Source organism: Euphorbia lathyris, chromosome 2 (genome assembly GCF_963576675.1).
Source record: "Euphorbia lathyris chromosome 2, ddEupLath1.1, whole genome shotgun sequence".
Taxonomy (NCBI): Eukaryota; Viridiplantae; Streptophyta; class Magnoliopsida; order Malpighiales; family Euphorbiaceae; genus Euphorbia; species Euphorbia lathyris.
Window position 1 is genome coordinate 78,215,857 of NC_088911.1, and position 12,632 is coordinate 78,228,488.

Sequence of the window (12,632 nt, forward strand, 5' to 3'; positions counted from 1 at the left end):
TTTGGCAACTTTGAATGTGAAAGCAAGCATCTGACTCTTTCCATTAAAGTTCTGTTCATTCTTTCAGCCAACCCGTTCAACTGCGGTGTTTTTGGAGGAGTTTGTTGATGTCGAATGCCATGCTCCTTGCAGTACACATTAAATAGACCAGTGTACTCTCCACCATTGTCTGTCCGAATGCACTTTAGCTTCTTGCCAGTTTGTCTCTCAACCTGGGCTACAAAGTGCTTGAAAACTTGTAAGACTTGATCTTTTGATTTGAGAGTGTATACCCATGTTTTTCTAGAGTGGTCATCTATGAAAGTCACAAAATAATGAGCACCACCAAGTGACTTTGGAAATGGACCACATAGATCTGAGTGTACCAGATCTAATATATTTTCCACTCTAGAAGGAGAGGAACTCTTGAAAGCAACTCTGTTTTGTTTTCCGGCCAGACAGTTAGCACACTTATTTAAATTAACATGATCCAATCCAGTCAGAATAATTTTCTTGGCCAATTTTGTCATGCCTTTCTCGGGCATGTGTGCGAGGCGTCTATGCCACAATTCAATTGCGTTTTCATTCTCCACTGCGTTGACCGCTTCTTGGGAGAGCTTTGTCTGTATAAGATACAGCCTTGAATACTTTCTGCCTCTTGCAATCACCATCGAACCTTTGGTGAGCTTCCATTGGCCATTGCGGAAGGTATTACAGAAGCCTTCTTCATCAAGCTTGTCTACGGAGATCAGATTCAGGCGCATATCTGGAACATGCCTGACATCTTTCAATACTAACTTCATGCCATTCTCAGCTTCTAGGTGAACGTCACCTTTTCCCACAACTTTAGAGAAGTTGTCATTTCCCATCCTTACAACACCGAAATCTCCTAGTGTGTAAGATGAGAAAAATTCCCTTCGAGGCGTGGCATGAATCGTAGCACCACTATCAATCACCCAACTAGTCTCCTGGGTTACAAGATTGATAATATCAGCATCGTAGACAATATTGAACTCGGCAGCAACGTTTGCTCGTTCGTCGTCGGTACTGTCATCTCTCTTCTCTTCCTTGCCTTTGCCTTTCTCTTGCTTGAGCTTCCTGCAGAATCTTCTGATGTGGCCTTTTTTCTTGCAGTGATGGCATTCAACATTGGCATACTTGTTGGATTTTCCCCTGCTCTTGCTTCTGTCTTTGGATCCTCTAGCTTCGCTCCTTCCTCTGGAATTTACAACCAGAACATCTGATTGTGGTGTAGAGGCTCCTTGCATCCTGCGCCGCATCTCTTCATTTAAAATTCCACTTTTGACAAACTCCATGGAAATTTTGCCATCTAGTGCTGAATTTGAAAGTGAAATTCTTAGAGTCTCCCATGACTCTGGTAAGGAAGCCAGCGTTAGTAAAGCAGTGAGCTCATTTTCAATTTTAAGCCCCATGCTAGAAATTTAATCCACAATCCCTTGGAACTCGTTCAAGTGATCTGCGAGAGAAGTACCGTCTCGATATTTTAGTTGAATCAACTTGGTCAAATAAAATCATTTGTTGTTGCCGGTCTTTGAGGCGTACAAATCCTCGAGCTTATTCCACAACGTCCGTGCATGAGTTTCTCCAGCAATGTGATTATACACATTATCGTCAACAAACTGTCGGATAAATCCGCAGACTTGCTCATGCTCGAAACCCCAATCTCCATCCGACTTGCCGTCGGGCTTGTCTGTCCCGAACACCGGAAGATGCATCTTCGTCACATATAGGAGATCCTTCATTTTGCTTCTCCATATGTGGTAGTTCGAACCATTTAGACTGACCATTTTGCTTGTCAATTTTGCCTCCATGTTAACCTGGCTCTGATACCAGTTGTTGGGAATAAACGCGGAAAATTTATTCCGTAAATATATTGACGAGCAAAATAATCAATTAAAATGACACCGATAATTTTAAAGAGACTACGTCCACGAACAAGCTTGAGAGTAAATTCTTCCACTATAAAATAGTAGGCGTACAAAGAGGGTGTTCTCTAGAAACCTTCTAGAGTTACAATGAGATAAAACCAAAATAGTAGCACTCAGCTGTTTCCCGAAAAACCCCAAAATAATTATCTTTACTATTTCGTCTCTCCCCGAAAACAATTACACTACCCTCAAACAATCACTAACTCTCAATAAAGCTCTCTGCCTCACACCTAATTTTGAGAACTCAAAATTGACTCACCCTTAAATCTTCTATACTCCCTCTCTAGATTTTCATCCCTCAAAATCCAAATTATTAAACTATCTCCTTGGCTTTTATAAGCCAAGGAGTTGAAAATGTCAGCAACAATTGTTGCTGGCAATTAATGCCAGCAGCAATTGTTGCTCAGCAGCCACACTTAACCACCGAAATTTCGGTGGTCAAGCTCAATAATTGGACTACCCATTTGGGTGGTCCAATTTCATTAATATTTTTTTTTAATATTTACAAATTACATAAAAAGACGCTAATTAATACAAATTATACAAATGATTCATCATTTAATTGGGACTTTAAACTAACAGAAACAACATCGCCCGAACACGTCTGCGTATTATAACAGTCCTTGACTGTGAAAATTCTATTTTTAGCAGGCTTCCATACACACAGATCATTGACATCCAAACCCCTTTGAATCATGAGGATATTAGACCGTACCTCAGACGGAAAATTATCAATATTAGACCAGAAATTATCAGTGAGAAAATCGTTGATCGGATTGAACATATTAGCCTGGAGATTCGGAGGGATTTGCTAAAAAAATAAGGATTTGCTAAAAAAATCTGCTATGAAAAGTATATCTGTAGGGAAGATTCTCTCCATAACTCACATACAATCTCCTACAATTTAATTGTTTCTCCTATTTATTTATTTATTTATTTATAGGAGTTAAATAATATTAATATACTCTATATATTTATTTTTTCTCTTTTTAATTTGAAATAAAATTAATGGTGATAAAATTACTCACAACTCGATAATGTGAAATGAAATCGATACACAATAAAAAAATCATTTAAAAGAGATTTAATTTCCTTAAAAATATTTATCTATTTAATTTCATTTATCTATTTTGAATTAGAAATACGAATATATCTTATTAATTATAATAAAATCTATTTTTAGAAAAAACATTTATGAATATTTTTTGAAATTATTCATGTATAATTTATAATTATATGATTATCCATTTGGTTTTTTTAAATTATTTACCTTATTAATTTTTTTAAATTTATTATTACTATTATTATTGATGTTGTTTTTGTTATTAAATTTTCTCAGTCCCTATTTAGAACATACATAATAGTTATTCAAAACATGAATTGAGATTTTGACCGAAAGTAGAAAGTGCAAATGATATAGGAGTAACAGACACAATTGCAGTAGAAGAACGAATATATAGGTTGTTCATCAGTCAAAACTAAATCTGCAGAGAAGTACAAATAACAATTTAGAACAAGTGGCATAAAATATAGAACATATACTACTATACTTTAGAACATATATAAACAATTATTCAGAACATGAATTAGATTTTTGACCTGAAGTATCTAAAAAGAAGTACAAATAACAATTAGAATAAGTGCCATAAAATATAGAACATATACTATACTTTAGAAGATAAATAACAGTTATTTAGAACATGAATTGGAACATAATTACTTGATTCGCTATTTGATGATGTGGAATCTTGTTAGATATCATACTGAAGTATTGCGATTCCATATGGTAATAAGTATACTATTGCAACCTTCGACCGCCCTAACCTCCGTCTTTCACCACGGTTCTCCGATACTTAATTTTGACAGATGCGAACAGAAATAGAACCATCAAGGAGACGAGTTAAATATAAACAGAATAAAAACAGAAGCTGATCAAAAAATGAAGAAGGAGATCACAGAAGGAGGTCGTATAAACGAAGAAGGAGATCAGAGAAGGAGATTGTTGGCCCTAATAAGGTAGATTAGCACTAAGGGAGGGGGTGTGAATAGAACTAATAGGTAACTTAAAACCTTTAGAAACTTTTCCCTGTTAAGTCAACATGCGGTAGAGAGGCAACTCTTGGAATAAGAGGAAACTTCAGCCTACTGAGGTTTCAATCTACTGAGATTGAGTCTGCTTCTGATATTTGCACTTAGAGGATAGCTCTTTTATTCGAGGTTCCAAAGATCTCTTAGATGGATGATCTATATGTTATGCATAGAATGATCATATATATATATATATATATATATATATATATATATATATATATATATATATATATATATATATGTATGTATGTATGTATGTGTGAGAGAGAGAGAGAGAGAGAGAGAAATAATCAGAGCATGCAATATCGAAAAAAGTAAAAGGGAGTATAAGGGAAATAAGTTACTCGGAAGATTTATACTGGTTCGACCTCCTGCCTACGTCAAGTCCTTAGAATACCTATTTCTGAGTTTTAGTCCACTAAAGAAATCTTTCAAAGGTAGAGCACAAAACCTTTTACATAATAGACTAAGCTTGAGTAAAGTATCGTCCTTTACTACAACACTCAACTATCACCTTTTTTATGCCTATAACCGAAACAACAACAGAGCTTCTAATTTTACAATAGAAAGGGTTCTTATTGAAAATTGATATGAATTAGTCTCTCTATAATATTTACACGAATATAAGATTGCTTGTGTATTTGCTCTTTGCTATTGTTTTTCACTTTTGGAATGTATCTTTTTTTCGCTTGATGACCAGTTCTGAAAATGGAGCTTGGTCTTGACTTTTATAGGTGGAGCATTCAAACTTGCCTTTTAAATAAGAAGGTAGCCGTTGTGAAGATAAAACTTCTATTCTTCTATGGTGCTTCTGACTTGTTGTGCCCATTTTTCCATTTAAGGAAATAACGGTTTCACAATTCAGAGGAGAGCTGACCATTGGCACTCGTGTCCAATGATCTGCTTTTGAATTCTGAACTCGCAGACGTGCAGACTGCACATTTCTTGATTTGTGATTGTCGAGAGAGATGAGTTTCTGACAGAGTCTCCTATCTTCTGATTTTATGTCAGAAAAGGAAAAGTTTTTGTTTGACTTTCGTGTGGGCTTCTACTTCTGAATTTCGAGCTTCTTTCGCCTTGGACCTTTAATTCCATTAAGGCTTTTTTGCATACTTGTGTATATGATTACTAATTAATTTACACACTTAAACAAATTTGTTAGCACATAAACATAAATAATTGATTCTGAATTTTTAATGGGAAAAATTACAAAATTGACTCAAATGGGAGACCTATTTACATATTTAACCCATTTACCCAACCTACTACATATCTAGACTATTTTTGTGTGCCTTTTTCAAAATACCCCAACCTTTCATCTTCCCCCTTCCCCTTCCTCTTCCTTGCACGGTTTCTCTCCCCTTCTCAGACCTTTGATCTTCCTTTCTATTGCGAAATCTGCACCATTTTCTTCATCATTATGTCTTTCTCTTCTTCCTCTCTTTATCTCTTGATTCTTTATCTTCCTATTGCTAGAAAATTAAGCCATGGTTCTTCATCTTCCTGTTTCTTCTCATCTTTTGGTTTCTTTCTTCTTGTGCGGATCGAAGAAATCGTTATTCGACGTTATTTTCAATGTTTTTCTGTGTTTATCATATGGTAATTAGCGATTTTAATGGTAAAAGGCGGAAAAATGTAAGTATCTACTGTTTTCTCTTCGTTTTTTTTCCAGAAATCACTTTGCGAAATGGACTTTTGCGAAGGTCTGCAAGAAAAAGAGGCTGAAAAAAGGACGATTTTACTTCGTGAAACCAGATTTCGCAAAGTATGCGAAGACTAATGTTCATGATTTTTACCTTTGCAGACTTCGCGTAATCTGGTTTTGCGAAGTAAAATCGTCATTTTTCTGTACATTTCTCTTCGCAGGCTTTGCGGAATCTTCTTTCGCGAAGTTAGATCGTCCTCTTTTTTGCAGATTTCTTTTTGCAGACTTCGCGCAATATGCGAAGTATGCGAAGATAATACTACTTAAAAACACATCTTTTACTTCGTATATTCCGAAATTTCCGAAAATGAAAGTGATTCTGCGAATTTGTCAGATCAAAACTTCATCAAAATTTAGTTTCAACAGAGATCGTGAACATGGAGAGAGAACATGGAAGATTAAAGTAGTTGCATTATGAAAATAAGAAATTATTTATATATAATGGCATTGGATATATTTATAATAATGTTATTAATGAGTATACTCACATAAATATGTGTTTTCACATATGGAGGTGTTTTCACTTGATACCTCAGTTAGCGGTTTTATCATCTCACTTTTAAGGTGCAAAAATATCTTTAACGTTGATAGTCAGAAGCAATTTTACTGAAACGTCTAAAATGGTTCAATTTTTACCCCTAACTTTGCAGTCGAGCAAATTTACCCATAATGTTGTCAAGTGGAGTCAATTTCAGAAATAATTCATCAAAGTGTTTTCTCTATTATTAATTTTATCATCTACACTTCACATGTGTCATTTTATCACTCATTAGTAACAGATCACAAACATATGAATAGAGGTAGAAAAAAAATTATATTGTGTTTTGTACGAGTTTGACAAAAAAATCCAAATATTTCGTCGAATTTAAATTTAATAATCTCAAATTCTATTGTTAAATCATAAAAAATGTGAAATTTGTTTTTTTAGAACTAATTGATATGCAACTGGTGCAGAATAAGGAACAAAATATATGTTTTATAATGATGTATGAAACTGACCAAACTTGCTAACGTTAACATTACTCTTGGTTGTCAACGTTGGGGTAAAATTGTACTATTCTAGACATTAGGGATAAAATTACTCTTATTGTCGTTTGGTTCGCTGGATGGAATGGAATGGAATAGAATGACTATTCCAAAGAAATAGAATAGCAAAGAATGGAATAGAAATTCCATAGGAATAACAATTCCTATGTTTGGTTGGTGGAATAAGATAGAGTGAAATAGATAAATTTTTTATTCAAAAGACAACATTACCCTCAAATGTAATTTCTTATTTCTTTTAAAATTTTAATTAGTACTATAAATTGTTCAAATATTGAATATATATTATTTTAAAAAATATAAAAAAAATGAAAAAATGGGAAACATGAAAGACGGAAAAAACACGAAAAATAGAAAAAAATTAAAAACAATAAAAAACATTAAAAACATGAAAAATGAAAAAATGGTAAAAACACAAAATGTAAAAGAGCAAAAAAGCATTAAAAACACAAAAACGAAAGAAAAGTGGAAATGGGTGCAAATGCGAAAAACATATAAACGGGTTAATACAAAAAAACACGCAAAACATGAAAAAATACAAAATGCACAAACGGTAAAACACAAAAAAATGTAGAGACGTGGAAAGCTATGAAAACGCGAAAATAGAAAAAACCCATGAAAACAAGAAAATGCAAAAAAACATAAAAAAACGTGAAAAGATCTGGAAAACACGAAAATGTAAAAAACGTTTAAAACACGGAAACCTGAAAAATATGGAAAACATAAAAACGTGAAAAAATGTAAAAAATGTGAAAATTTGTTAAAAACACGAAAACATAAAAACACAAAAAGTGGAAAAATTCGAAAATCATAAAAAGTAAAAAAATATTAAAAACAGAAAAACGTGAAAAAAGTAAAAAAAGCACGAAAATGTGAAAAAAATTGAGAAGCACGAAAACGTAAAAAAATATTAAAAACACGAAAATGTGAAAAATGCGTTTATAACGTTTTTTTTTATATTTTCATGTTTTTTGCATATATTTTTTTACGTTTTTACGTTTTTTTTGTGTTTTGCAAGTTTTCTTGTTTTTCGTATTTGTTCATATTTTCGTATTTTTCGCGTTTTGTCACGTTTTCGTGTTATTCACGTTATTGTATTTTTAGCATTTTTTCATTTTTTTCGCATTTTCACGATTTAGTTTTTTGGGTTTTTCTTTTTTCGTGTTTTTATATTTTTCGTATTTTGTTACTTTTTCGTGTTATTCATGTTTTTTCATGTTTTTCATATTTTTTCACGTTTTCGTGTTTTGTTTGCGTTTTTCGGATTTTCATGTTTATCGCATTTTCACGTATTGTCACGTTTTTGTGTTGTTAGCATTTTTTGCGTTTTCGGGTTTTTCGTATTTTTTCACGTTTTCGTGTTTTTCGTATTTTTCACGCTTTTGTATATTTTGTGTTTTGTCACTTTTTCGCGTTATTTTTGTTGTGTTTTTTCGTGTGTTTGTTTTTTTTTGCGTTTTCTTGTTTTTCGCATTTGTTCACGTTTTCATGTTTTTCGTATTTTTTTTTCATATTCTCGTGTTTGTAACATTTTCACATTATTCACTTTTTTCGTGTTTCATATTTTTTGTATTTTTATATTTTTTAATGTTTTCATCATTTTTTTCATTTTTTACGTTTTTTTTATGATATAAATTATGGATAGGCCAAAATTTATAGGATTTGAGAAAAATGACTAGAGAGAAAATTGATTATTTAATGGAGGGTAATTTTATAAATTACAAAAATACAACATTAGGAATAAGCTATTCCTGACCAAAATTGAAGAATAGCTTCCATAAAAAAAAAAAAAAAATCAACCAAAGGTGTGAATAGCTATTCTTTAGGAATAGCTATTCTATTCCGCTCTATTTCTCGAACCAAACGAGTCCTTAGCGGTTAAAGTTAGGTGTTGTTTGATAAAACTGAAAATTAAGTACTGAAAAAATAAGTACTGAATTTTAAGTGCTGAAAATATTGAGTGATAAAATTATTATAAAAATATTAGTTGATAATTTTTAACTTAAAATGTGAAGTTAAATATTTTGACTTAACAAAATAAGTGATTTTTAACTTAATTTATTAATTTAAGTGGTGGAAAAATAATTGTTATCAAACACACTTAAATTAAATTAGTGCTTAATATTTTAATTTAAGTCATTAAGTGGTTTAATATTTTTACATCTTATCCTTATATATATATATATATATATATATATATATAATAATATTTTAAAGAAGAAAAACTAATAAAAGTACTCAAATTCTCATTATTTATTGACAGTTTAGTGAAAAAAAAGTCTAACGACTTGTAAAGTTATGAAACTATAAATTTTGTTTTTGTATGTTTTCCTAAAATTAACTATTAGCAAATTTCATTTTTGAACTATTAGTATATTTTCTTTTCAGTAAACTACATATTAAAAAGTAGAGCTGGTAAATGCTTTCAGATTCTTTGAAACAGAACAAAATGTAGAACGTAATCTATTGTTGATGAAGAAAAAGAAATTCGAAAATGCCGTTGAGGATGTATTTTCTTGCAATTAACAGAATACAAGAGGAAAAAAGATGAGATCATCTGATATAGGCAAGGCAAGAGGCATAGACTTGAAGACTCCTCATTCATCCCTTCGATCATGTACAAGAGATGTTGAACTCTTATACTGCTTCACAACAAGGACAGATGCTGAAGTTGTAAAATCATGACTTGTCAGGAGGTTTCCAGCATGTCCTAATTCAGGACACTCAATATTAACTGCCAATGCCGCGGCCGCCGGTCCCATCGGCATTTGACCTACCAGGAATAGATTGCATCTGCTTACTTCCTTCACTGCTTCAACAATTTCTTGATAACTATTTACTAGTCTATTCTCAAACTTTACTGATTTTTCATCTGACTTTTTCTTCAACTCAACTAAAAACCTTATATCAGATTCTGTTGAAGTGTATGATTCCTCTGTTATATCAAGTTTCACTTCTTGTCCTACTATCTGTGTGCCTGCTGTGAAGTGAATTACAGTTAAACTGATTCCAGGATGCTCTGCCATCCTCCAACCATAAGCAAGTGCTTCGCGATCATCCTTGCCACCAAAGAATAAAACTGATATACTAGAGGAAACGTTGCTTGCAGCTACATGTGCACCTCCACCAAGCCCGCGATCCACTAAAATCCCAACCGAGCAGTTAGCTTCTTCAAGAACTCTCTTATTGACTCCGCGGAATTCAGTTCGAGTCGTTTCCAATGAACCATCCAACCTTTGATGTTTGTGGAATGGAAGGATTATCATTGCAACCCTTTTCCTTTCAGCCATGGTGCAGATGTCCTCGTGCATGTTATGCATTGCTGAGATTGCTGTCATGGGACGGATTACCACATGGCTTAGCTGCCTGAAAGCCTCAAAAGCGACAACCACTTGATTGGACTCGGACTGCTGCAACTTATTCCAAAAGGGAAGTCCATTCTTTCTTGCCTTGTGGACCATAAGGATTGAAGATGTTCTCTCGGAGAGCTCCATTAGGTGTAGAGCATAAACACCGAGTCCTTGCCTCTTTTCTGTACCGCGCGAAGCCTCGATGACATTGATCATTGTGGGGATGTTCCTGTGACTATGGAAACATGTAAGAATTCGAAGCTGACTATTCCTGTCTTTTCGTTCGATTGTTCTGAACTTGTAATCGCCTTTCAATGCTTTTTTAGCCGGTTTGTATATTGCTACCACTATAGGTGTGGTAATGAATGTTGTGAAGATAGCCATCAGAACGCAGATCGCAAAGGTTTGATCGTTTAGAACCTGTCAAAATATCAGATGTTGATAACTATAATCATATGGAATTAATAAGAAAATTGACAAAGAATCTCAATGGAATTTACCTTTCTATCTTTACCAATGTTGAGCACAATCAGCTCCACCAAGCCTTTAGTATTCATCAGGAATCCCAGAGTTAGAGCTTCCCGAAACGGGACCCTGCAAAAGAGGGAGACACCAACCGTGCCTACAATCTTCCCGAAGCAGGCTGTAGTTATGATTAAAACTAGTAGCCCCCATGATTGAGCCCCTTGAATAGTGGCTATGTTGGTCTTGAGTCCGCTAGAAACGAAGTACAATGGAAGGAGAAGACCGGATACAAGATCTTGAACCTTTTCAACAAGAGCACCAGCAAAGGGTCCTTCCTTTGGCATTAGAACTCCAACAACAAAAGCACCAAAGAGGGCATGAATTCCAATTGCATCAGTGCAAAATCCTGCTGCCAAAACCGTGCCTAATGTGGCACAGACATACATCTCATTCACTGGTTCGCCTTCAGGACAACGACGAGCCATCCATTTGAATACAGGAGGGATAATAACAGAACAACAGATAATAAAACCGGATCCAGATAAAAGCACCCATAAAGATGTGAGAGGAGAATGTCCTGAACCGGAAAGAGCAATGGCAAGAGCAAGTAAAATCCATGCTGCTATATCATTTACAGCTGCTGCTGACATTGCAATCCGACCAACATCGGTGGTTAGAAGCTTAAGTTCGGCCAAAATACGAGCCAAGACAGGGAAAGCAGTAATAGAAAGTGCGACCCCCATGAATACCAGAAACGGAGCTAACTTTACACCTTGAGAGATAGTGTTCTGAAGAACATATGATACTCCAATTCCTATTGCAAAGGGCAAGCTGATTCCCATGAGAGCTATGCCTAAAGCCTTTGTTCCTGTACGACGAAGGGACTTTAGATCTAATTCGAGGCCTACCAGGAAGAGGAAGAACAGGAGACCAAGATTGGCTAAAGTATCCAAAACTGTGAGGCTTTTGGCAGGGAAGATCATATTCAAATATGTTATGTTCCTTCCCAGAGCTGATGGTCCCAGCAGTATGCCACCCTGTTCAAACATTTATGTCAGAATTCTATAATATATAGATAAATAAAAATATCATCATGATAGCAACGAGTTTTAAGCAATGCATATCAATTTTCAATTGTCTGCCGAGAAATGAAGCACTCAGCAATTTCTGGGCAGCATGGTGACTGGTATTGTAGAAATTTTGAACATCAAATCAAATTTTACATACATACTATGGCTACTAGAAGTTAAAGAAATGTTTAATGTTGAACAGGTTCTGGGAGAAAAGATGGCACTAAAAGTGGATGGTTGTAGAGCAGTGGTCACTTTCTTTGAACTCCCAAGATTTATGTATTTTATTCATTATTCAAAGGAAATTGAAATATGTGTGACATCCATCCTAATAATGCGTAAGAATCCTAAAGCTAAAATTAATCAATTTTAATAAGATTAAGAAAAGAAGCTTGAATTCCATACATTATTTTTCGATGTCATGCTATGAAAGCAATGGAAGTGCATCATCAGTTGAGGCATTATCCGATTGATTAAAGAGAGAGGAAGAACATACAATAATCTCAGCGATGACACGAGGTTGTCTCAAGGGCTTGAGAAGAAAAGCAAGAAGACGAGTAAGCAGAAGCACAAGTAGAATCTGAAGAATGGCAAGAGGAAGTGCATAGTCCAATGGATTATCACCCTGAAAAACACCATTTGATGTTGCTTTCATGGCTTTTGGGCACGATACTGCCGTTGCCATTTTTCTCCTTCTTCTTCTTCCAATTCTCTCAGATTACCATTGTAATTTATTTGTGGGTTTAGCATCGCTTATTTATATGTTCCACCAAATCCTAATTCTTGTTACATTACGATTTATATATTATATGACCTACTTATTATTGGATTATAATCCTATAATTTAAATATTTCCTACTTCTATTAGAGTTAGGACTCTATAATCACTTCAATTAATATATTTAATATATGAGAAGGGAAAGAACGTGACACTCAAGACCAAATCCACATTATATTCGTATTCGTATATATATATATA

General features: G+C 34.1%; 1 protein-coding gene across 2 annotated transcripts; it reads right to left on the reverse strand.

Annotated features, from left to right (window-relative positions):
- Nucleotides 1-9,187: 9,187 nt before the first annotated feature.
- On the reverse strand, nt 9,188-12,363 carry LOC136220593 (cation/H(+) antiporter 18-like). Of its 2 annotated transcripts, none has more exons than XM_066008403.1 (3): nt 12,150-12,363; nt 10,619-11,620; nt 9,188-10,538 (listed from the first exon to the last, which is right to left on the reverse strand). In XM_066008403.1, exons 1-3 carry the CDS (start codon nt 12,336-12,338, stop codon nt 9,366-9,368), a joined length of 2,364 nt encoding a protein of 787 aa, XP_065864475.1. In that variant the 5' UTR covers nt 12,339-12,363; the 3' UTR covers nt 9,188-9,365. The 2 variants fall into 2 exon arrangements, with proteins under 2 accessions (XP_065864475.1, XP_065864476.1); XM_066008404.1 differs by having other exon boundaries at nt 12,059-12,186.
- Between the last annotated feature and the right edge of the window lie 269 nt (nt 12,364-12,632).